The sequence below is a fragment of the Rhipicephalus sanguineus genome, chromosome 7 (assembly GCF_013339695.2).
Source record: "Rhipicephalus sanguineus isolate Rsan-2018 chromosome 7, BIME_Rsan_1.4, whole genome shotgun sequence".
NCBI lineage: Eukaryota > Metazoa > Arthropoda > Arachnida > Ixodida > Ixodidae > Rhipicephalus > Rhipicephalus sanguineus.
The window spans coordinates 146333718-146360041 of record NC_051182.1 but is presented as its reverse complement, the minus strand read 5'-3'; the positions used below and the strand labels follow the sequence as shown (position 1 = coordinate 146360041).

Sequence of the window (26324 nt, the reverse complement as noted above, 5' to 3'; positions counted from 1 at the left end):
GGAAATGCACCCCACTGTGCTGTTCCCGCAGATGCGACGTGCGAGCACACACAGGCAACCTGTATTTCGATTACTATGTTCTGTTTTGTCTTCTATTCGTGACGAGCAGGCGAATCAACGGGAATTCGTTAAAACGTCCCGCGATCTGTGAGAAATTAAACAAACCACCAGAGAGGTAATCCATCAGAGGCACTGCCTCCGAGACCTTACTACACTGTGCAGCAAGTTTCGGAGGCCATGGCTGGTGCACGCTGCCTTGTTTGACCACATCGGAGGCAACGTGGGCGTCCCAATAGCAGCAGGTAAATAGGTAGTGTCTCAAACATGACAGTCATGGTGCACATGCGGTTTGCGTGCCGACCATACTGCCGATCGACAAACGCGTATAGCCTTTGAGATCTGAGACTGTACAACCAGGTACAACTGCGACATGTATGCTATATGTATACTGCGTGCTGCCTAAAGAAATGCACGGCTCTTTCGTTATAAAACCCATCTCAGAGGCTATGCTTTTGCTGCCGGCATAATTGAAGAAAAAAAAAAACATCATAAATGCCATGCCACTTCTGACGCCATGCATAAAGTCACTCTATAATGTCCTAACAATCCCATAAGGCAAAATAAATATAAGTAGTTGCTAAAAAATACAACACATATTACAGTTAAATTCACGTGTTAGTAGTAAAATGTGAATCGTAAAATTGCGGGTCTCAAAGGCTATGCTTTTAAACTGAGTTTTCTTTCGACGAGCGGCAGAACTGGACGTAATCGCCGCCATGTTTGAAACAAAAATTATGAGAGAGGTAAGTAGCGTTTTCTTTGGAAGTGCGGCGAACTTCTTCTGACAATGGTCTTCCGGATTGAAAATTGCAGATCTCGAGGGCTATGCTTTGTTTCGACGAGTGGCAGTACAAAACGTCATTGCCGCCATGTTCGAAGCAAAAGACATCAAGAGGGTGGTACGTGGCGCTCTCAGCGGAAGTGCGGCGAACTCTCCTGGCAATGCCCTCCCGGCACGCGCATGCGCGCCGCAGATAGTCCTTTTGGCTTCCCTCATGGCCGCGGCGTTGTAAAATGGTCGAGAAAGGAGACATGGCTCACAGCGAAAAGGAGACGGACGGTGACCCGCCAAAGACTAACGTGCTAAACGGAGACGACGAGCTTCCAAGCTTCAGTGATCCCGAGGACTATGTGGACGATATCACCGAAGAAGGTGCGCTTAAAAACGCTTTGTCAAGGGCGCACACGTGTTTGCACCCTCCTCCCCTCCCCATGATCGGTCTGACGCCGTTTACTTTTGACACGATCGGTCTTCTACTGTGGTGGCGGAAATCTCGCTAATTGCTTCTCCGATTGCGGTGCCACGTTCGGACAAAAACACGACGCCTTGCACGAACGCTTTCACGATCGCATTACGCGATATTTGCGACTCGCCTACCCCTAAAGCACGTCACTTATTTCGGTTGTTAGGCCGGTTCCACGCCGGCAATCTGGTACCGCCTGAAGTGATTACCCCCCGATTTCGTTTATATTTGGCCCATATAAGCGCGAACTTCCCTTCCAATAGTGGCGATCACTCGAATAAGCTCGGCAATTTCTCGCGGGATTTAACATTAATGCTCTTCACATTCTCGTATTCGCGCGAAGTGAACTGTTGCGGCTTTGACACATTTCCGGCTTTTCTTGGTTTTTGTTAGAGGCTCCGTAGGCTTAAAAATACGGGGGCCGGCTACTTTAGTCCCGATTTCTCCGCTGCCAGCGCTTCAATCCACGCTTACTCGCACGATACGGGAACATTCTTCACGACTTTTTGACTTGCTTGCTGTAACACTTGAAATGACGAAGTCTAACGCCGCATTCCGCGATCGCACCGAACCATATTGAAAGCCGCATTCCCGCAACTGTCCTCGTGCCACATTTTTCAAAACTGCCTGCCGGCTTACGCAATTTGTTTTTGCCGATGTATCGTGGACACATTTAGCCGCGAAACAGTCTTATCGTCAAGGGCTCCGTAGTTTGGGTTTGTTTACCTTATGGAGGCGTGAGCTACGCATCTTCGTGATAAACACGAACCGCTGCCACCTGAATCGAGTGGCTACTTTCCATACACGCAACATGACTGTTTTCAGATTCGTTATCGTTGAAGAAAACCCCGTTTTGCTTGATAGTGTGCAGTTTCGCCTGTTATCGCTGGCAATTTGGTCGCGTATCGTGACGTTTTCGACTACGCAGATTGACCTGCTTTACGTGGTGTTCCCGAAGTCGTTGCATTTCTAGCAGCGTGAATTTGTTTCGTGTTATTTGAATCGAAGATGACGCATTGTGTACACAGGTCGGTGTTGTAGTCGCATGTTCTGTGCGAAGGCACGTTGGCTACTGGTTCTACCTATGACACGAAAATACATCCCCAACAACATCGTGACCCGCACACGTCGGTACATCTAGCACCGTTTATACACTTCAGTGCGATTATAAGTTATATGGATGATGTTTTGCGACAGTGGCCCAACTTTGAAAAGTGTGGTAATTGTGAGAACGTGGCTGCAGCGTTGATCGAAAGAACCTGAAATGTTCTTACTTTATTTGCATGCGTTTTCTGATTCTGCAAAGTTGATGCCCCAAAGCAACTTTTAAGTATTTAAAAAAACACACACACACAAATATGACCAATTTCAAGAGCTTGCCATCCATGTGATATCCAGCCTGGTCTGACCAGATGTTCATCATTAACATATTGAGCGCTGCATAGCATAGATCGTGGAAGTTTCCTCCAAAGGTCACCATACTAAACTCCAGCAATGCAGTCGCTTAGCTGCTGCGAGAATGAGGAGCTATGCATGGACTTGTCACGTCATCTTGCTATTGATTTCGTGGTAGATTGCAATTATGCTTTACCTATTGAAGTTTCAAAGCACTCTAGTAGAGTTACTCAATTGCAGCGAGGTTATTCAATAACCTTTGCACTTAATGTTGTGTTTAAGCCCCGTTACTTGTGTTCAGATTGGTGAGCTTTCAAAGCCAGAAATCTGTTTGAAGCCATAAAGCAAGCTGTAACTTCTATGGTGCCTGAACTGGTAAAATTGCCGTTCTTGAAGGCATAAGTGCGAAATTTCTAGTAAATTCTGTCGGTGTCCGTGACATTGAGTAATGTATTGCCAAACTAGTGCCCTCGTTTGTTTTAAGGCGAGGTAATTGCGGTTTTTTCCTTCATTTTTTAGTCTCTTACTTTAGAACATATTGTCCACTACTGTTTCTGTTGCTTGTGCAACATGATCGTGCGAACATGTCTGCATGTATCGGCCTCCCGCCATCACATATTCGCAGTTGAGGCTCTGAGCTGTTAACCTCAAGGATTCGGGATTTTGACTCCCTAGGGGTTCTTTAATGTGCACCTAAACCTATCTGCGTGGACGTTTTTGCATTGACGTGTGGCCACCATGGATTGGAATCAAATTTTAATTCACACCCTTGTTCTTACCAGCGGAATGCTGTATCAACTAAGCCACGACTGTAGGCCATTGTAACTTTGTTAGTAACATTGCATAGCCATTACTTGGAACGGGGTTAGTTGGTATGACGAGGCTTTCTGGCATTAAATTGTGCTAGCTGCCTCGGTGGCATACTTTGGGACGCCAACATGCAATCACTGTACAGAGGGAGGCCTTTGTGCAGTCTTCCCCATAAGTAGCTAGGGCAACATACACCATAAGGCCATCGAATCAACTGTGGAATAGCCATACAGCCATCCAATCATTTGCAGCAAAGCCATATAGCCATCCAATGAATTGCATCAGTTTTACAAGTGTGTTCGGAGAAATGAGCTCTGCCATGGTTGCCAAACCAGTGTTAGTACATTATGTTGGTGATGTCAAGCAGTCCTGCTAGCTAAATGTGGTTGTGAATCTAAAGCTAATTTGTTATTGTAAAGATCAGGAAGAAATTCTAGCCTAACATTCTGCCTTCATTGTAATTCATTAGCTTTCATTAAATTAGTGGGAGAGTCTAACGCAGGAAATATTTAACACGAAAGTGTTTTATGCCGGGGTCCACCAAGACTTCAGTGACATATTTCCGTCACGGAAATGATGTCGAAGAAAATGTACATTATCAGATGACAAAGAAAAAAAGTTCCGTCAGACGGGCATCGAACCCACGACCGCTCTGTCCGCAACAACAGGTGCCGGGCGCACTATCCACTGCGCCACGGTCACAGACTCTAGAGGCATTACAAACGTGTCTTTTATATCTACCACTCTCCTGGTCGGCGGGGTGGTGTTGCCCTCTGGGAGCGGCAAAGTAATTCATCATTACTGTGTCCTCCGCGATTAGTACCTGCAACGTGTTACACGTTCGTCCCATTCGGCGCGTTTTCAATAGAAGTGCAATTTTGTTAATGCCTTAACGCACCGCGAGGTGGCGACCTTAACGCAAGCGTCGCAAGGCGTCGGCCTCGCTCATAGCATCACACTAATCAAAACAAAAAAAGCTCTGTGAGGCGCGCCTGCCTCACCTGGCTGTAACACCGCGTTCCCTGCCTACGCGCTCGCTCCGAGAAAAATTGCGGCCGGGCTACCGGGGCGACATGACGCGCTTTGCGTTTCCCTGTAGTACGGCCATCGTGTTCAATCACATTTTAACGTGCCGCACCATGGCAACCAAGTTCTGTATCCAATATGTGACGCTCTTCTAGCTATCACAACTCGTTCTCTCATTACGCTTTCACCGTTAACTGCTACAGCTACCACAAGGGTTTGTTTAATAATTGAACATGGACGTTAGTCGTCGGCATGGAGATGTACCACCAAGCATCAAAGTGGGTGCATCCACGTTAAACGGTGCTATAGCTGCCAGACATCAATATATATTGTGCAAACTCTCTTATATCAACATACAGTAAACATTCATTTACTTCTATAAAGGCACGTTTTACTTTCGTGTTATTCCAATTCCTGTGACGGAGGGATCAACCATGTTTTTTTAAAGAAGTTTATGCCACTTTTTGCATTTTCGGAGTATGTCTCCACATGTGGAGCAAGCAAGACAACCTTGATCACAATGCAAAACGTAAGCGTAAACCTCTGCTCACCGAAAAGAGTGTCATCAGACACTGTCAGGACTGCAACATGATTGCATTGCACACATCGTTACATTATGTGCTCACCTCACAGTAAACATAAACATCAGGTTAGTTTGTGCCAATGTAACTCATCTCTGGAACTGTGTGCATGCTCTTTCTTCGTCTTACTGCTTTAATCATATTTGTGAAGAAATAAGCTATGGCCTGCATCAACACAGCCTTTATCTGTGAGCAAAGCAACACAGAAAGCCCATGCATCTTGAGCTTATGTGGTAACCGGTGTTAAGTGAAGCATTCTTTGCTGTTCATGTGGGTATTATAAAAACGTAATGCTGATATCACAATGCTATTTCAAGAAACATGCAAATGAAATGTCAACTTACACAAACATAATTAATGACGTAAATGCAATGCAATGTTTATTCAAAAGTGACATGATCTTCGAAGCATTCTCCACAGTTGGCTGATGACTCTTTTTTTATTAGTAACTGCTCGATAGGGGCTAGTTGGCTTGTATTTACAACTGAGGACGAAACAAGACGACTAGAAGAAGGCCATAAAGGAACATATACCACAGGACAAGTGCTTACTGCTAACTAAAAGTTTATTTGAACAAAACTATCCTTTTATACAAACCCATAAGACGCATGCTCGCATCGGTCACAATCACTGAAGTAAAATTTGCATTGTTTCTTTGAAAAGGTTTATCTCTCTTTCTGATAGTATAGGAGTACACTGACACATTTATCATGTTAATGAATCGAACAGACATCTAGGCCAGGGAAAGCACAGGGGACGTTAATTGTTGTCTTTGAACTGTAGTGTACTAATTATGACGTCAAATAAAATAAAGTGGACGAAAAATCACCCTTTCCGTCGGTGGGATCTGAACCCAGAACCTTCGAATGACAAGCATCGGGCACGTGACTAAAAAATTATGGGTTCAGATCCCATCGACGGAAAGAGTGATTTTTCATCCATTTCAATTCATTTCAATTTACATCACAATTAGTACACTGCAGTTAGAAGACAATTAACATTCTCAATGCTTTCCCTGACCTAATTGCCTGCTCGATTCAACAGGTGTTGAAGATTGGACAAGTTGATTTGTCGTACTTGAACTAGTACAGCACATCACGGGAAAAGAAGAAATGGCCGAGACGGCCACATGAAAGTACAGAGCATTAACTTCCAACTGGTTTTTTATTGGCAAATTGCATCAAATATATAGTCTTGTGCAAGCAGACAAAGGCACGCAAGCATCACGGAACAAAGTTTCATAAACGGTTCGCCTGATTATGGAAGAACATTTCATGTGCTGAACATTTCCTTGACCTTATCTGCACATCAAATATTCTGCCTTAATCATGCAAACCGTTTATGAAACTTTGTTGTTCCGTGATGCTTGGGTGCTTTTGTGTGCTTGTTGAAGGCTATGTTTGATGCAATTTGCCAGTACAAACCAGCTGGAAGTTAGCGCTCCGTCCTTTCGTCTGGGTGGCACGGCTGTTTTTTGTTCTTTTTTTTTTTTTTTTTTTTCCCCCGTGATGCGCTGTACCAGTTCAAGTACTGTTCGGTTGACTTGGTTGTGTCAGTAAGTGAACCCCTCGGAAAAAATTCCCCCTTTTTTGTTCATTTATCATATTTGTTGAAAAAAGAAAGCAGCAGGTGTGTCAGTCACTGCAGTCGTCACTCGCTATTGCCGATTGATTCTTTTGTTGTTGTTGTTGTCGCTTCATCTCTCAACGTTCGGGCTCTTGCCTTTCCTGCAGAGCTCTTGGGTGACATCTTGCAGCACCGGCCGGCAGAGGCTGACGGCGTCGAGAGTGTCATCGTTGTTGACAACATCCCCCAAGTCGGGAGCGACAGGATAGAGAAGTTAAAAAATGTTCTCATGAAGATCTACTCTCAGTTTGGTGAGATCAACACCGAGTACATACCTGTCGACGAGACGGGAAAGACGAAAGGGTGAGTCCCAGGCAGGCCTGCTTTCCCTAATCTGGGTCGTTCGTATCGCACTTGTTCAGTTGGCTGCGAGAAACGGCATGAAGAAAAAGCGCGCAAGCCGGATGACGATTACGGTTGCGTGACAGGTCTAGCTGTCGCACAACAGTAATCGTCAACACCGTTTTCAAGCAAAGCTCATTATGAGTTACAGATTTCGAGGGTGGTGTTGTCGTATGCGAAAAACCCGGTGCCGGTGCGGATCGACAAATGTGGCCCTCGAATTTGTGCGGCCACATGCTTATTTGTATGCACCATATTCTAATAATCGATGCTCTCTCGATCATGGGCTTGTCGGCGATCGGCCGTTTCCGATATGGCAATCTGATCTTTTATCGAGGTGACTTGTCATTTCACGTTGCCCCATATTACAGTAGAACCCCGCTGTTACGTTCCTCACTGCTGCGTTTTCCCGGCTGTTACGTCGTTTTCCGCCGGTCCTGGCATAGCTCCCATAGGATACAATGTATTGGGAACCCCGCTGTTACGTCGTAACTGTCGGACCGTTCCCGTATGATACGTCGCGAAGTGCGCCCGGAGCCGACCGAGTGACTACCAAAGAGAGCGGCCATGGCGCATTTTCACGCAGCTTGGCCTCGTTTGACCGTAATATTAGCCGCATGAGAGGCGCAAGCAACAGAATCTTTCAATTGATGCAAACAAAAGCATGGCCTTCGAGATTCAAATTGCAAAGACGGCGTCTATGACGTAACTGCTCGCGAAAGCAAGGCCTTCGAGATTGGCATTTACTATTGACAAAAGCATGGCCTCTGAGATTTGCATTGCACAAACATGGCGTGTATGACGTAATTGCTTGCGAAAGCAAGGCCTTCGAGATTGGCATTCACTTCTGCCATCGCGTTGGCGTAGACTCATCATCATCGTTATTTGTCGGAGAACGGGAGGAGTTCGAGCTGGTTGGAGCTCGCATGGTCGTGCGTGCGGTTCGCGGTCGGACTCGCCGCGCCGGTCGTGATTGCGTGTGCTTAGTTTTTTCATGCCTACAGCTGTTGGTGTTAAAAAAATCACACGTTGATTACATTTCTGTGGATAAGGCCGTCCTAAGCTCCGCGTTTCTATCCATCGACTAGATCGCGGCTGAGCGCGCCAATTTTCGTGCTGCTCGTAAGAATTGAAATAAAATTCTGTACCACTAAATATTTTGCTGTTTTTCCTGTTTTTCGGCTCTTACGTTTCCCGTCTCTTACGTTTATTTCCTACGGTCCCTTCAAAAACGTATCAGCGGGGTTCTACTGTATTGTTGCCTGGATATGTACGAATGACCACCGTTGTTGCCTGTCGCAACTGAAACGTCGCACTGCTAAGCGCGTGGATGAAGGTCTGCTTCCCGACATGCAGGAAGGGTAAAGTTAGGAGAGAGCATTGCTCAATGTGATAGAAAGAAAAGTAGTAGTTCGTTGGGCACGCACATGCCTAGCTTTGCTTGCCCCCTATTTTCCAGATGGGGGAACACTCCTGAAATTTTTTGGAGCATCTTTTCTTGACACTTTGTCTGTTCTTATAGCAGTGGGTCTGTTCTTATAAGGATGTGTTGGAGATCATTGAGAGGCCTTTATCCTGCAGTGGACATAAGACCGGGTGATGATGATGACGATCCTTATCGCTTGGTGTTTTTCTGAAAATTCTGGATAGCCACAAGTTATTCACTCAGTCTTGTTTCCTCTGGGTATTCCTCATAGGCCTCCAGTTGCTTTTAAGGTTGACATCGTCTTGTATCAGTTGAGGCTTTGAAAATGAACACTTAATAATAAGTTTGTCAATTTAGAGCCAGTACTTATCTTTCGCATCATTTCCCACAGGTACATGTTCTTGGAGTACAAGAACCCCCAGCATGCGCAGGACGCGGTCAAGGTGACCAACGGACACAAGCTCGACAAGCAGCACTCGTTTGTGGTCAACCTCTTCACGGACTTCCAGAAGTAAGTGGTCATCGTGGTTGGAACTGCGGTCAGACTTAAGTACGCTGTAAGTTCGATTCGGATGAGTTTCTCTGGAATCAGAACGGGAGAGAGCCAGCGCAAGTTGTGAGGCATGCTCAAGGTCATGACTCGTGCTGACGTATCTTCTTTCCCTGTGTCACGCCTCGCCGTGTAGCTTCCAGTGTGCTCGTCGGGACGAAAGAAGAGATTTAGTACTTGAAGTGTGTAACAATCCGCCTTTTTCACGATGCCCCTGCGCATGCGCTCTTCCTTAGTGGAAAAGTTGCGAAACATCTCTTCATCTCAGAGGCTTTGCTTCTGGCAATACCAGTTGTCCCGGCCCTTACCAAACCCTTACCAATACAGCAGAGGGCAGCACAGGAAAATGAAAGAGGCAGATTTCCCGTAACTCCGCTCGTGCTTGACGGATTCGACAAATTTTTGTGGCAATCAATTCACAAGGCAATAAACTCCAATACAGCGGTTTGATTATTACTTAGAGAAGCGGCTGAACAAGCCTTTAACTTGGCACAGATTTTACACATGTCCACCACTTCTTCCCTCTCCCCGCCTTTCATCCCTTAATCCGTTTCCCCTAGAGTAGGGTAACAAACCGGATTCGAATCTTGGTTGACGTTCCCGCCTTCTTTTCCTCCTTCTCCTTAGCCCTCTTGTTTCTTGCAGCTTCTTGCGTTTTGAAGATGTGCCCGTGTTTTCATCTTATTTTGCAGGTATGAAAACATCCCGGAGGACTGGAAACCACCCCAGCCACAGCCATATGTTGACCACGTAAGAAGCTTTTCTTATCTCGAAAATTTCCCGCCACGTTTTCCTGTCCTTTCACTCCTCACATATCCGTATAAACGAAAAAAAATAAATGAAAAGGCAACTTAAGATGATGTTGGCGACAACAATTAGTGTGAAACCAAGCTGGCAGCTTGAATTTCTTTTTTATATCTGCATAGTGCAGACTGGCTGTTTGCTGTTCTGAACTTCAGAAAAATACTTTTTAAAAATTTTTAGTGGGTTTTTGCAGAACTCGCAGCGTATGTATTGTTACGTGTTGATTTCAAATATTGAATTCTTTTCTAGCACAATGCGTAGATTTTAAGACATCGAATATTTCATGTATATTGTTGGGAGCAAGATTTTTTTTTAACTGCGACAGTTACTACACAAATCAACATGTCACAAAAACTAAGATGAAAAGCATAAAACAAGAGTGGGTTTTCAAATAGGCATTCAACATCCAGTCTTCCTCCCTCTTTCTTCTGTTATTGTCATTATGTTGTAATGTCGTTATCACTGTTACCGTAAAAACCGGAATATAGGTCGAGAGTGGAATATGGGTCGACTCCCCGACTTCAAACCACGGAAAATCGAAAAAGTACACGGAATAGCCAAAGTATCCAAAGGCGTCTTTACCGTTAAACAAACGCAGTTTCAAGTGGTGCACAGTGAAAACGCCATTTATTTACACGTGTGTTTACTGGCAAGTTCCACATGGCAGAGAGCCAGGAAATGGACTCTAACATTATCTTCGTAAAACGTCGCAACCATCTTAACAGTTCTAATTTGCATGCACTCCGAAGTCACCGGTAGCAATCACGACACGAACACAGCTCCCAGATAAACTCTGCAACCTTTGTCTCCAGCTCTAGATATGCTATCTGGCACAGAAGTTTTCTTCTGATTGGTGCATGTCGTGACGGGATCCTTCAGCGCCCGCCGTTAGCCAATGCTTTTGTGGTGCACTCGATCTGCCCGCTGATCGTTGCTGTACATGCCCTGTAACCAGAGCTGCTGGTATGTCGGGAAGCAACAAAAAAGAAGTATCCGGCGAGATGGAGCATCGAGAACAAGCGTGCAAAGATAGTTTCAGTTATTGTTCGTGACTCTCAGCTCTCGCTCACATTTACGTGCACAGGTATCCCAACGCATCTTGAACGCTACGGTGAACTTCCGTTGACCACCGGTCGAGAACAAGAAAGAAAGCAGCTCAGAGCGCGAATAGATTCCCTAAACAACAACAAAAACATAAAATGAGGCCGCCCATGGCACAAGCCTGGTTGCAAACAAAGCGACGTCGATGTTTACATGGTGATCGAGGTGGTCGAATTCGGTTGCCCATGGTGGCCAGACTTCTGAAGTTTTTCTGCCAATGACCGGTATGTAAGACGGGGGTCGACTTTTTATTGCGGCGTTTTCAAAAAAGAAATTCGACCTATATTCCGGTTTTTGTGGTATGTTGTCATGGTCTGAGAGGAATGTGGCCAATAACGACTGCTTGGTAAAAACCGCACAAGCTTGGGCAGATGGATTCCGCACCACTTGTTTCCTGTAATGAAAAATTGTTGAACAGGAAATGTCGCTAGATCTGGATACATTCCCTGTTCTACAGTTTTTCATCGCATCGAGCCTGCATCTTCTCCTGATTGTCTATCCTGTTCCATTTCCGGTAATTAACATAAAAGGCACATGCACATAAGGTGCCGCTCATTAGCACACCGAAATCATGTTGTCACAAACACAGGCTCCTCGATGAACCATGAACATGCACAGTTTGAACGGCTGTTTAGCCGAAGCGAACGTCTTTTTCATGCAAAAGCCTCAAAGTTGTGCAGTGGACCATTTCAGGAACGGATCGTAGGCAGCAATGAGGGCGGTATCTAATGCCACGTGAGGGGCGGTTGGGTATTAGCGGCCAAGCTGTTTCCACGGCTTTTATTTAGTTATATTATTTATTTGGGCATACTGCAGCCCTGTTGGGTTATTGCAGTAGTTGGCGTGAACACAGAGTAATAGAGACAATATGAATATAAACAAGCAGAAAGAAATAAATGTTTCTACTATGCAAAAGTTCCTAGGAATAAATTTAAAAGGAGAGAATGAGCAGACCCAGGCAATGAATTCCAGTTTTTGATTAAACAAGGAAAAAAAGCTGTATTTAAAAGTGTCTGTGTGGGCAAAATAAGGCACAATGTTTAGCTGAGGGTTGTTTCTAGTGTTAGATGGTCCAGCAGGAGTTAGGTAATGATCTGAAGGGAGCCGGCTAGAGGTGTTAATTATGCAGTGCAAGAACTTCCCGAATTTGATGTGTCTGCAGTCTTAGAGCAGTTGTAAGCCAAGGGTTGAAAGTGATGTGGAGGGTGAAAAATCTCTATTGAACCTGCGGCATATGAAGCGAATGGCTTTTTAAGGCAAAAGCCTTAGATGCCTCGTCAAACGCGAAAATTGACCGTCGGTGTCGTCGGGCACAGCACGAGTGATGCAAAAAAATCACCATCACGTGATGATGTCACCATATGACATCATCATGACATCAGAGATCCAAAAAATTTGTGACGTCATCATCACTTCACAAATTCTGGCATAACGTCACATGATGCCGTCATCATATGACATCGAAGCTTGTTCAAAGGGATATGCTAGGTGCTACAACCATGCTAGGTGCGCAAAGCTTTCGGAGGGTGGCTGGGCAGGATCAGTACATCGACTGAGAAGAAAAAGAAGATGGCTTTCGCCTTCGAGTCGTCTTAGGTGAATGCACAAGGGACCTTGTGAGTTTTCTTGTTTTTTTTTGTTTTTTTTTGATGGACTCGATTTGACTGATGTCACAAATTTATTGTGGATTCCAGACAGGGGAAGCACATTCGCATATTCGGACTGGATTGCTTTGTCCCCAACATTTAGTCCTAAAAGTTCAGTCATTTTGCAGGGAAACCTAAGGCAATGGCTGCAGAACCCCGACTGCTACGACGAGTACAGCGTCATGTACTGCGGAGGAGAGCGTGTGGCCATCTACCTCAACAGCACGCAAGAGCCGACTGTGATCAAGGACAGAGAGGTGAGCATGCAGAGTTGCTACTAACCGGTTCATTTGCTAGATTGTTGGTGTTTTGGGGAGTACAGCTCAAACGTCTCTGGCATATGCCCTGTTATGTCCGCGACGTATGCATCGACAGGCCAAATAGAATACCTTGAAGAAGGATTTACCACATGGAAGCTAGAGCGTTGAGGCTTTACACGTGTTTTCATATTGCCATGGGCTTGTGTGTCGGGCTATCAAAATTTGGCACTGTGCTCGGGCATTGCACGTTACTTCATCAATGGAGAGCTCGCAAATTTCTTGCTGTTATGCCCTCTCATTACCACCTCCCGTTGTGCAGCGCTGGTCCGACGGCGGTGTGATGTGGTCTCCGCTGGGAACCTACTTCGCCACCTTCCACCAGCAGGGCATTGCCCTGTGGGGCGGGCCCAGCTATGCCCAGATCATGCGGTTCAGTCACTTTGGCGTCAAGTACATCGACTTCTCACCATGTGAAAAGTGAGTGCCTTCATATCGCAGGCATTGTGTTGTGTGTGGGCTGATGCACAGGCAGCTGGCTTACAAACCCTCGTACGCTACCTGTGAGTTGAGGCTGCCAAACAAACGATGTTTATTTGTTTACGTAAAATGTGTTAGGGGGATGCTAAAATGAAATGCTATGTGAACATAAACTGATAAGCTCTTCTCTGAGAATCCTACATTATAAAAAAAATGTTGTAAAAATGGAGTCTTTTTGTCCCACAACAGTAATTTTCATCTGGCTTGCTTGCGTTTATTTTCTTGAAAGCTCGGTGTTCGCCACTTTCCTATCAAGAATGCTATTTCACGCTGATAACGCACATGCTGTTCATGGCCAGCAAATGCCGGGCGTGCGGCGATAAAGCAAAGAAAGGCACGCAAGATGGCTGATTATTTTTGTGGGACAAAAAGGGACCCTTATTACTTTTTTTTTAAGTGTACTAGAGCTGCCGAAGGATGGAAAGTTGGCCAAGTTGGTATACTTGCATGATGAAATGGAACAGCGCGAAAAACGTGGACACAGCGGAAGGAACGTAGAAAGGACAGTGCTTGTCCTGTTTTTTTTTTATTATTATTATTTATGTTCCTTCCACTGTGTCTACGTTTTTTTGCGCTGTTCCATTTCATCATGTACTAGAGCTGTTAATGTCGCCATCATTGATGCGTCACTACAAGAGAATATGCTCGATTTTTTCCATTTGAATTTCACGCTGAAACCTTGACACCCAAGTGAGTTCCAGTGACACCCAACAGCCAGCAAGGCCAGGCCACTGCTGGCTTTGCTGGGTATTAGTAAGGGAAGGCCTCTGAATTTTTGTTTTCCTTTTGCGACGCAGCTACCTGGTGACACTGAGCCCGCCATCGCCCGAGGCCTACGCAGCGCACCAGAAGGGCCTGCCGCCACCCGACGACGGGAGCCAGACGGTCATCATCTGGGACATCCGGACGGGCCTAAAGAAGCGCTCGTTCATCGCCGACGCCGAGATCACCAGCTGGCCCCTGTTCCGGTGGAGCAGCGACGACCGCTTCTTCGCCCGCATGAGCGCCGACATGCTCAGCATCTACGAGACACCCTCGTTCGGCCTGCTCGACAAGAAGTCCCTGAAGATCCCGGGCATCCGCAACTTCTCCTGGTCGCCCGTGTCCAACATCCTTGCCTACTGGGTGGCCGAGGACAAGAACGTGCCGGCGCGTGTCACCCTCATCGAGGTGCCCTCGCGCCAGGAGCTGCGTGCCAAGAACCTCTTCAACGTCGCCGAGTGCAAAATGCACTGGCAGAAGTCTGGTGACTACCTCTGCGTCAAGGTGGACCGCTACACCAAGGCCAAGCGCGAGAAGAACGAGTGGAAGTACAGCGTGAGTGGACGGCTGCCATCTCTTGTTCGTGTTTGCGTCTTCGATGCAGTCCCTTGCAGGTGTAGAGTTTCTTAGAAATATTACCGTGAGGGATATCCAGTGCCACTGTCCATGCGAGTTTCATGTAACCAGCACTGTGCCGTCACTGGAGTGACTACCATAAAATTCTGAGCAAGCGTGACCTTTAATTTGCTGCTAATTTCAAAATTTCCACACCGTTGGGGGAAAGTACTTTCCCATCCCACTCCGCACCCTAATCACGCACCGTGTCGAGCAATACTGGCCTGCTTGAATCCATCCAATCCTGCTTAGCACTTCGATCTCTAAGCGTCTGCGCCTGAAATTTGTCGTCAGAATTTGGTTTTTTTCTCCCCACATAATGACCGCACATCAAACCTAGCGCAAGACACTCATGACAATTTTCAGCATCCCATGAGCAAAAGCGTAGCCTTCGAGATCTGTATTCCAAAATGGTACCTGTGACTACAGTCAGCAAAAGCAAGGCCTCAAGATGTTTGGTATTTGCTGAAAGCTGTTGCTTTGGCTACCGTATATTGCCGATGATAAGTCTACGTTGTTTTTTGTTTTTTTTTTTTTTATAAAGTAACCTTCCAAAGTTCGGGGGTCGACCTATAATCGGAGACCTATACGCGGAATCGTAAAGTCGACTTATCTGTGGGGTCCGACGAAAGGTCATCGTCCTCGGATTTGCTACTGTTCGATACATCGATAACATCAGCCGCAGAGGCAGCGGAGTCGCGGCAACAGCTATCTCCCAACGTGCGTGCGCCGCTTCCGGAGCCAGACATTTTTGGGATCTGCCACGACGATCGCAAAACTATAGTGAAACCACGCGAGGCGAAACTACAGAGCGCATTTTAAAATCACCGCTGCGCGGCATTAATGCGAACTGCTTGGGAAACACGGTCTCGAAAGCAGCATTTCATACCTTCGACAGAGGGTGAACGATGCTCTATGAATAAAGAGGAATTTACCTAGCGATGCGCCCTGCAGCTTTGTTTTCATACAGTAGAAACGATTCGTTGACAAACCATCGGCGTCTGTGTGGGCTGGCAACACTTCGCGGAGAACTAAACCACATGACCAGTCACATGCGCCCACAAGCGTCTTCGCGTCTTTTTGCACTCACGCCTGTTCGCCATTTCTGCATTTCGCTTCGCTTGTGAGCAGTGGTGTGCGCGATTTGCGACGCTGCCAAACGGACTCCAAGATGTCACCGCTACACCGGCAACAGTACAGCGCTGCTTTCAAGAGGCAAGCGATCCTCTACGCAGAGTCGGAAAGCAACGTTGAAGCAGGGTGCAAGTTTGATGTGTCGAAAAAGTGCGTGAGGGAATGGAGAAAACAAAGGACCAAGATCTTCGCGTGCGCTGCTACACGCCGTTCCTTTCGCGGACCGAAGCCTGGACGATACCCTGCCGTTGAGGAGGCAGTTTGAGATTGGTTTCACGACCACCGGCACCCGTTCCGACGGTGAGCAGCAGCAATGGCTCACACGATGGCAATGACCGTGACTGCGTCCTTCTCTCAAGCGACGACGAGTCGTAAGCAATGTTTCACGGGCAAATAAATGTTTCTTTGCATCACTCCCTCTTCTGAAAAACTTATTGGTGAGCTATGGCCGCAGCATGAGGCTGTGTTTGGAGTCAACTTTTTTTCCCCCTAGAAGGGGTTGCAAGTTGGGGCGTCAACTTATAGTCGGCAATATGTGGTAATTATGTGAGGTGCTTCCATGCCATTCTTCCTGCTGTCTAATCACATCACTTTTGCATTTCTTGTGTTTGTGAGCCATCATTTTTATGTGTCATGACACGAAAGTTTTTTCTGGCAGGAAAGCTTCGCTCCCGCCATCTTGAATTTTGGTGGTGTTCCAGGAATGTCCCCCTCGCTTGTTTGCCGCCATATAATCGTTACCTTGCTCCCCTACCACTTTTTGCAGCTTGTGTTGCATGTATGTACAACTTCATTGGTGGTGATAAACATTCTCATATTTTGATTTAAAAATGTGTCGCGGCATTTTCTGTGCTACCATTCTAAGGTTAGACACTCTTACCGGTAAGCTTTCATTTGCGCTACAGATAATGGGTACCATAAGAATTGGCTATCAGTCTCTATTAAAATCGGAAAAACTGGATCACAGTAGTAAAAGAACTACCACGATGATCAATTTTTTATTCTATGAATGTAATTCGTGCTCATCGCTTTTTGTTTTCTTATTATCAACCGAGGGGAATGTTGTAGTTTTCTAAGATCTGGTAACGTTACATTACATCTCATTGCGTTTTTATTTTGAACTTTTAAAGAACTTAGTGCATGTTATAGTCTAGGGAGCATTAGATTACAGTAAATATGGTGTCATCAATGCCTTCACTTATGAGTTCTTTTCTCTATGAATTGTGCTAACGATGCATTGGCTTCTCCTTTATATGCAGGGGATGTACTTCAACTTTGAGATCTTCCTAATGAAGGAGAAGCAGATCCCTGTAGACAGTCTAGAGATCAAAGGCGAGTGCACGCACTAAGCCTGGTTTTACCTTTCTAGATTTAGTCACTTTCTGGTGTATGTTCACTTCTGAGTCATTTCGTGTAACAGTGTCGAAAGAGTTGAGTCTTGATACAGACCCCACAAGTGAAGCGTTGTTTCCAGTGAAGAGCCACTGAAAATTATTTTGTCTGTTTGTCGTCTGGCCAACAGTGAACGCTGGTGTGGCCAAGGAAATGGCCCATAAAACCGTGGCCCCTAACGTTCTCAGTGTTGAGAGATTGCAGAGCCGGAAAGGCACCAAAGGGGGGATGAGCAGCTGTCGAGTTGCGCACATCTTAATGTCAGCCAAAAGATGAATGTGGGAAGGAGCTTTGTTATGTGTAATTTCCTACAGGGTTCACTGGATCTGCTGCATTTTTGTTCTCATGCGTTTGCACTCAAATGCGAAGTGTTGCCGTTTGAAAACCTATGAGCGGTCATACTATTCAAGAGAAGCTTGTACACTCAAACCTCGTTATAACAAGGTCGCATCAGATATAAAAACAAGTTTGTTATATCCAAAAATTTGTTTTAAACGTACATTTCTGACACTGTATCTATGACAAGACTGTTCTTCATTTACTTCGTTCACAACTGATAATTCGTTATACAGTCAAACCTCTTTATAACAAAGTCGCATCTGCCACGAAAATGACTTCGTTATATCCGGAAATTCGTTATAAACGTATATTAATAAAACTATCTATTACAAGACCATTCTTCATTTACTTCGTTATAACCGTTAATTCGTTATATCCGGGTTCGTTATATCGAGGTTTCAGTGTATTCATGTTCGTTATATCGAGTTCTGAGTGTATTGCCTCGCAAGTGTCGTTGGTGTTGTAGGTGTGACTGCAAAAAATCCTGGCATCGATGAGGGCAAAGTAATGCGGCTCTAAAAGATGCGCAGGTCACATGCATATTTGTATGCGCCAATTTTCCAACAACTGACGCTCTCTCGATCATGGGCTTGTGAGCTATCAGGCGTTTCTGACATGGCAATCTGATGTTTTATCGAAGTGACTTGTCATTTCACGTCACTGCATTTCATTGTGGCCTGGATGCGAACGCATATCGCCCTTGTTGCCTCTTGCAACTGCTGTGTTGCTATAGGCATGTGGGTGAAGGTCCAATTCCCGGCGTGGAGGAAGGAAAAAGTTAGGAGGGGTCATTGCACAATGCGACAGAAAGAAAGAAAGAAAAGTAGTATGTCAGTCGCACACACGCCAACCTTTGCTTGCCCCCATTTTCCCAATAGGGCAAGGGCTTCTGAATTTTTTTTTTTCCACTGTGCGCCTGTTACAAGTTACGTCATTTGTTTTTTTCGTTGTGGCTCGTCCACAGACCCAATCGTGGCATTTGCCTGGGAGCCTGTGGGCAGCAAGTTTGCCATCATCCACGGTGACAGCCCGCACATCTCGGTTTCCTTCTACGGGGTGAAGCCCGGTGCATCGGCGGTGCTACTCAAGAAGTTTGAGCGAAAGCAGTGCAATCACCTGTTCTGGTCTCCCAGCGGGCAGTTCATCGTGCTCGCCGGTCTGCGGACGTGAGTGTTGGCTACTTTTCCAACTCTGTCGTCCATAGAAATTTCACTATTTTTCAATATGAGCTGGTGGTACAGTAAAACTTCGTTAGTATGTACTGGCTGTGAACGCAGTGAACGGTAGTAGGCAGTCACCACGTGGTACAGGGGGTCCTGATGTACTTCACCACTATCAGCCAATATCAATATCAATAGAAGATGGATACAGCTCATGCTCGTGCCAAAATGACAAAATTCGGGGCAAAATCCCTAGGTTGTTGGCGGCAGAAATTCGTTATATCAAGTGTGTGTCACGCTGCCACTTCGTTACATAGAGGTCTCAAATACGTGTGCTTCTATGGAGTCCGGGCGGGGAATAGAAAAGCTTCGTAATATTGAGTAATTCGTTGCATGGAGGTTCATTGTTATAGGCAGGTCTAACTGTAATTACAGTATGTTTTTATAAGCTAGTTTCGGTTCCTACTGTACCCTGACATCACAACATGGTATGCACTTCTCGTCACGTCCTAGCGCAAGATGTTGTGACATTTCCACAGCCGCTGCGCTCCGTGGTTTCGTTGGTGACGCACAAGCAGCCGTTTTGGAAGTTCTGGTACCTGACGTCATCACAACTAGCCAGACTGCTACATGAGGTCACCAGAATTAGTGCTGTAGCCTGATGTAAAGCTAGTGTCGATGTCAGTAGGTTTCACCGTATTAAAATTTACGTCAATGTCAAAATAAAATATGTTATCAGCATTTGCTGAGCTTCTAACTTGCTCGGAGCCGCCTCTGTATACAGGAGATATGTAGGGAAGAGTAAGCGCCCCGTCAAAAAATGGTGTCGGCACCCCTTTAACTTGACAGATGTGGCGGTATGTTCGCTGCCACTTGTAATCACACCATCTTGCACGGCTATACATGCTTTAGAAGATTAAAGATATTGCTTCAGTTTCCATTGTGCTTGGCAATGGCAACCGAAGGTCAAGTCCCCTAGGGCCTGCATTGCAATCTGTCGACTCCTCACAAAGATGGCGGCGAATGCGCATCTCTTTTTGCCGTCTACTAGCCAGAAACCTTCCAGAGATCTTCCAGAACAAATTTGTCTTGGCAGGTTCTGGTGACCCACAGGTAGCCAGAACTGTCCAGCGAGAGAAAAACGGATGACGACCAGATTTGTGCTGCGCGGTGGGCGGAGCAATGGCGGCGTCCCTATGGTTACGGGGCGTGGCGTGTTGTGTAGTGGCAGCATGTGCGCTTCCATAGGTCTCATACCGAATAGTGGCGGACTGGAGGCATTCAACAGCATCCATTCCTTGTGCCGCATTGTTAGCTCCACATTGCTCTCCCAGCCATTGCTGTAGCCATGGAGTTTGAACAAAAGTGTGTGGAACGAGTGCATATCTACGCATTGGGCTATGGATGAAGGATTTGCAGTGCTCACAAAAATCGTGCTAAGGTGCCGTCACAGAACGAAACCACTGTGCTACAGAAATGAGACTTTTTTTAAAAGCTTTTTGAAATCCTTGACAGCCATTGTGGCTGCCTACCTTGGCTGAGGGGGCGGTTGAGCAATTCGGAGAAGACCGCAGTTTGCCGCAGTGCTGAACGTTGATGCCAAATAATCGTATTAACCGTAACGTATTGACACATAACTCTGTTGGGTTAGTTTTAGTTATCGCAATTGCGAGCGTAGGACCCCGAAAATCGTAACTAAGCGGGAGCGTATCAACAAGGTTATGCTGTACTAGAATAATAATCACATATTTGAAATCAGCACACAAATATGCATGAACTCAGCAAGTTTCATATAAATTGATAAAGAAATCAAAAAAAAAAATTTTAAGGGGCCACTAAACAACCCTGCGGTCCAAAATGTGTTATGAAGCTATAACTGCGCACTTGTACAGTGTGAACCTGCTGCTGCAAGAAAGTTCAGTAATTAGGAAGTTGCAGGGTATAGAACAACCCACTTCAGCTGGTTTCGGTTTCTCGCTCGTTCTTCCTACCCTTCTCGGCAGCAGCCAAGAGGGGTAAGCGTAGCCCACTGTCGTGACTATACCCACTTCGCGACATAACGTGACGTCGGTGATTATGTCACGGGCACGCAGCAAACGATTGAGCAAGGCTTCCTCTGTGTGTCACTCGTGTCAGAGCGGCGCTAGGGTCCCCAACGGCGTGGCGCAGAAGCGAGGTAAATGCGCAGCCAAAACCGCATGACCGTTTCATAGTGCAGGGGACCAATCGGCAAAGCCAGTGATAGGTAAAGTTGCCCGTGGGCAGGATTACGTCACTGCGCGTACGAGGAGGATCGGACAGGCGTGGGAATTGTTTTTTGAAATCGAGTGTCTGCACGGTGCACAACGCTGTGATATTCGCAGAATGCGATCGCCACGGCCTTCTGCACGCATTAGCGAGCTTGTTTGGGAGGTGTAAAAAAAAAAGTCTGGACCTGTTTACTGGCCCTTTAATGTGTCATGTCCCCCATTGATATGTAAAGGAAGGCCTAGAGTGAAAGTTGAGATCTCTTGCATCATTGTGCCTCTCCCTGTTTGCGGTGCTCTGCTTCAAAAATTTAAGATTTGTGGCTTAATGCTTGTATTTTGTTTTTTTTTTTGGCCTCCGTTAACATACTCCGTATTCGACATGTTTCGCTCCGAAACAAAAATTTCTTTGAAAGCTTGTCCAACTGTTCCACCTACCTGGAACGTAAAACACATATCTTACCATCTCAGTTCACATTTTGTCATGATTGATTGAACGAGTGAGTAAGGTTCGCTTGGCCTTGTCATCATATTGAATCTTGGTTGGGGCTTCCCGTTTTCAGCATGAACGGAACCCTCGAGTTCATCGACACTGCCGACTTCACCATGATGAACCAGAATGACCACTTCATGGCGTCAGACGTTGAGTGGGACCCCACCGGACGTTACGTTGTTACCGGTGTCAGTTGGTGGCTCCACAAGGTTTGTTCCCATCTTTCTGGCTCACTCACAACTCTCCAGACCACACTCCTCCCTCATTTTTATAATCCTTGCTGATTTTTAGTCCTTGATGTGTTTATTTTTTTCCTTTGTAGATCCCTGGTTCCTACTGTTGTGCGTTTTTTTTTTTAATAGTCATTATTATTTTTTTTATTATTGATTGACCTGACATTCATGCTGCAGTACAACACCACTGTTACGTTCCTTAGTGCCGTGTTTTCCCGGCTGTTATGTCGTATGCAAAGCATATGCACTCGTATGCAAAACAAATGCAAAGCGTATGCACTTCATTCCTCCTGCGCTTGCGTTGCTGATTGCTTGTTCCGTGTTGCGTAGACGGACAATGCCTACTGGATCTGGTCGTTCCAAGGGCGCATCCTGCGCAAGTGCAACCTGGATCGCTTCTGCCAGCTGACGTGGAGGCCGCGGCCCCCGTCGCTACTCACCGAGGAGAAGCTCAAGGAGATCCGCAAGAACTTCAAGAAATACTCGGAGCAGTTTGACCTCAAGGACAAGGCCTCGCTCAGCAAGGCGTCCAAGGCAAGTGAAACCCAAGTTCTCGCGAAATTTTCAGAAAAAGAAATTTCAAAGTATCTGCAAGATAATGCAAAAATTCCCAAGCAATGCAACCAAAAAATTGTAGAGAAAAATAATATCTGCAACTTGCAGCAGAAAGCGAAAAAATGATCTTTAAAGGTACACTGAAGTGAAAAAAGTAACCGGTTTAGATTGTTAAATTGTACCCCGAAATCTCTAATGACGTTAATTTCACCATCATATGTTTATTAACTACGGAGGAAATCGTGGTCATGGTATCATTTTAAAATTTCGCCCTTATAATCCTGCGCAAGAAGTGACGGATTTCATAATTTTGGCAATATTGGCTCAACGAAATTTTCTGAAACTTGGTATGTCAAGTGTCTGGACCCTCAAATGACAATGTGCTTCATTTTTACCGATTAGGAACGACGTATGCCCTAGTAGACGCTGTCAAAAATCTATAACGTCGCAGTGATTGGTGCGAAAATTTCGAGGTGGCACCACCAGCAATTTTTCTTTTGACGCATTTTCTCACTAACAAGCATCTTCTCGTGGCAAGCGTGGTGATTTTGGTATTGCGAAACAGTAATTTACGAATACGAGAAAAAATCGTTTTTCTCTTTAGTGTTCCCTTAATCAAAGTAGCACTTAAAAAGGCGAATTCTTTTTCTGTTAGTACGATCGATGACTGGCTTACACAGTTATCTGCAGTTCTCTTGATGTGAAAGGCTTTGGCTATTTCGCGTGTTAGCTTATTTTTTGACTAAACAAAATCTCGGAGGCCACGCTGGATGGCATCGGCAGTTTTTGCAATGGTCGACTAAGCGTTAGTAATTGCTCATGTCCAATGACTTCTGATGTTCTTTCAAACGAGTGTTAATACAGCGTCAAGTCTGACCAATATATCGTATACATTCGACTAGGGGCTGCGCTCGTGCAAGGGCCGCTCCCCCAACTTGGCTGTCCAAATTAAAAAAAAAAAAAATTGCGTCAGCAAACGGCAGCGTTATTGCGTCTCGCGTTTCGTGGGAGCCACCAGATGGCAATAGCTGTCCTGCGGCTTCGTCATGCGGCGCTATCTGTGTGCTTCGGGCACGTGGCACTATCTGGGAGATCTTGTTGCTTTTTTTGCCGGCGCCATTCATCTGATGAAGACATCTAGCGAGGATGACCGCAGCTAGACGCCAGATATCCCATCGTTAGGTATATATCGCACGGTTAAATAGGTTTTTTCATACGTGGATCGAAAATTGAACACAAATTTCACACTTCCATAGAAGGGCCTCGCCCCAACAAAATTGTGGAAAAAAGGTGCGGCCCTTACACAAGTGTATACGGTAAACATGGCTGCAAGTTAAAGGTAACATACAAACTACACCTGTCCTGCACCTCAAAAGCTTTGAGTTTTCGTTTGCAAAACAAGTGCACATTTCCTTATATCGTCTGTCGATCTTTTTTGTCCACTGCATAGCAGACTCCAAAGTATTTTGCAGGGGCATCTTTGGAACGTGTTGCGATAATTCCCGTGGGCGTGGCCTTCTTTTCTTGCAGGAGGTCATGGAGAAGCGGAAACGGATGTTGGAGGAGTTCCGGGCCCTCCAGGAGCGCAAGACGAACGAGTACAACTCCATGCGCGACATCCGTATGCAGCTGCGAGACGGTAGGCTCTTAGCTTTCCTCTCTGCATCTCGCGTGATCAAATCAAGCCTATTTCAACGTACAGTAAATGTTCAGGGTTGAGGACAAAAAACCAGCATGGCATGACGTAGTCTTGGGCCCCTTTTTACAAGCAGCAACGAAACGGCAAAGGATGACCACAGTTCGATAGAAAAAAAGAGGATATCCACATTAAGAACAGTGCAACCACTGTACTGATAACTATGATGACTTGTAACTATAACTATAACTGTAACTATAACTATGACGGCTGTGCACTGTTGTTCGGGGAAACGTGTGCGATAGGAAGAAACAGGGAAACGTTAGCATGTGAAGTACTTGAGGCGTATCACATACAGAAGAAGGGGGATGGATGCATAAATGTCCCTTCGATCTCTCCGTACAAGAGTGAATGCCTTATTTCAGATATTGCTGTGCTTTAGGTTTTTGTTTGTGCTGTGCGATAGTTCGCACTCTCTCTTTGTGCGCAATATATATATATGTACAGTAGACTCTCAGTAAACGGAAATCTGTTAAACGGAACAACTGCATCTAATATAATTGGTTTCATACTTGGATTCTGCACTCCTGTTCATCTCTCAGTAAACCGAACTCCTGTTAAATGGAACGCATTTTCTGGGTTTCTTCAGGTTCCGTTTAACGAGAGTCTACTGTATGTATGTATGGGTGATGTGCTGAAAATAAACTAAGTGAAAGTCTGGTGCCCCAGAAGAGAAACTTGGGCTAGTTGGTGGTTCGTCACTGTGAAGGGAAAACGGCGCTAAAAACGGACGAGGACTAAGGAAGACATGACAGAGGCACTGATGCCGTAATGCTTTCATTTGGGCCAGTTGGTGCAAACTTGTAACTTGATTCATGGCTGCGCCCGTCGTGTGTACGTCTCTTCTGTTGTCCGTGTTTTTAGCGCAGCCATAAATCAAGCACTGATGCTCTATCCTGTTTTCTCTTGTTTTTCTTCCGTGTTCTCAGTTGCGCCACAAACATTTCGTGGAGTATCCTAGTTTCTAGGAACACTGTTGGGAGCTTTGCCATCCATGTCAGGCTATGTGTTCAGTAGTAGCAGCAAGTCCGAAGTGCAGCCCGTGTACCACCGATGGTGTCAAGGCAGTCTTACAGACACCTGCTATTAATCATTTTTGTTAAGACTTGATGTACATAACCCTTTTTTTTTTGTACACACGCTGTGACCTTTCTTTGTTCACTCCAGTAATCGCTTCATCGCGATTGCGATCATCTGCAAATGACATTACTATATCCTGTTGTGTAGCAGCGTACGGCACCTAATATCATTTGATGTGTTGAATGTGATTAGGTACAAATGACATTAGACCTCCTCATGTGACAGGGGTATAAATTTGATTTGAATCGAACGGAGACTCAGAGTACGCTTATTTGACTGCAGGTGTGGACACTGACGAGCTGGACAGCAACCTTGAAGACCTGGAGGAGGAAGTGGTTGAGTTCCTTGTCAAGGAAGAAGAAATAGCCTTGGAAGCTGGTGACACAGACTGAAGAACTGTGCTGAGAGAGCCATGTCTCCACCAGGCCATCCTGGTAGCTGCTCAGATAATAAAATGCCTCCTTGTTTATCTATTTGCCCAACATCGCACGTCATCAACGTTGTAGATACGCTTTGGTACAGTCGAATTTCGGTAAATTCAAGTGCTGGACGGGGTCATGTCATGCCTTCATTTTCTGTGGTTCCTAAAGAAATACTTGAGAACGCTCTACTGTGTCTCAAGTTGGGTAATAAGGTTACGTCTAAAAGACGTGTGATCACATGGAGCGAGGTGCAAAGATGTCAGTGGCTCATACCACAGCTGTCTTTCTGGGTTACAAAGTCTGCACGAATTGCGGGGCTGGTTTATGCGGTGTTCTAAATGCATATAGGGTAGAAAAGTAAGCATGCAAGTATTCCTGCTGGTGTCAATTTAATACAGCGATTCCACTCCTGCATACGCGTGCACACGTGGGGGGAGGGGGGGGGGCCTTATTCACCTAAGAGGGGGGTGCATTGTCAGCCCGACACATTGACATAATTGGGAGGGGGGGCGCTGCGACGAACCTTCGCCCTCCTGAAGGGGAACCCTGCACACGCCTATGCACTCCTGCACCAGATGGGATTTACTGCATCATCGTGATAAAATTAGCATAAATTATGCCGGAGAGTCTCGTATTTGACACTATCTATCACCAGCACTTGCACCGCCGTCACATCACAACTTGTACAGCCTGATCTCGGGGCGCATTGTAGTTGCAACCATAGACCGAGAATTATCCAGAAGACAGCGCTCACGCGTGCTTTCCAATTTAGCCACGACGCCATGCATA

General features: G+C 45.8%; 2 protein-coding genes across 2 annotated transcripts in view; both read left to right on the top strand.

The window, feature by feature from the left end:
* The window catches only part of LOC119400202 (uncharacterized), a 366922-nt gene extending 360379 nt beyond the window's left edge, over nucleotides 1–6543 (top strand). Inside the window, exon 26 of the transcript XR_007416976.1 lies at nucleotides 6534–6543. The gene's annotated coding sequence lies outside the window, so the exon portion shown is untranslated. The remainder of the gene's footprint in view (nucleotides 1–6533) is intronic.
* Nucleotides 994–25582, top strand: LOC119400197 (eukaryotic translation initiation factor 3 subunit B). The gene is made up of 13 exons (XM_037667199.2): nucleotides 994–1213; nucleotides 6850–7045; nucleotides 8902–9021; nucleotides 9753–9810; nucleotides 12740–12868; nucleotides 13191–13348; nucleotides 14206–14725; nucleotides 17179–17251; nucleotides 18615–18816; nucleotides 21620–21758; nucleotides 22113–22316; nucleotides 23868–23976; nucleotides 25396–25582. Exons 1-13 carry the CDS (start codon nucleotides 1075–1077, stop codon nucleotides 25503–25505), a joined length of 2157 nt encoding a protein of 718 aa, XP_037523127.1. The 5' UTR covers nucleotides 994–1074; the 3' UTR covers nucleotides 25506–25582.
* Nucleotides 25583–26324: the final 742 nt, after the last annotated feature.

Coding starts and splice junctions, on each gene's coding strand:
- LOC119400197 (XM_037667199.2), top strand. CDS start 1,075: ATGGTCGAGAAAGGAGACATGGCTCACAGCGAAAAGGAGACGGACGGT. Junction 9,022..9,752: donor CTCTTCACGGACTTCCAGAA/GTAAGTGGTCAT, acceptor CTTATTTTGCAG/GTATGAAAACATCCCGGAGG. Junction 12,869..13,190: donor CTGTGATCAAGGACAGAGAG/GTGAGCATGCAG, acceptor CCCGTTGTGCAG/CGCTGGTCCGACGGCGGTGT.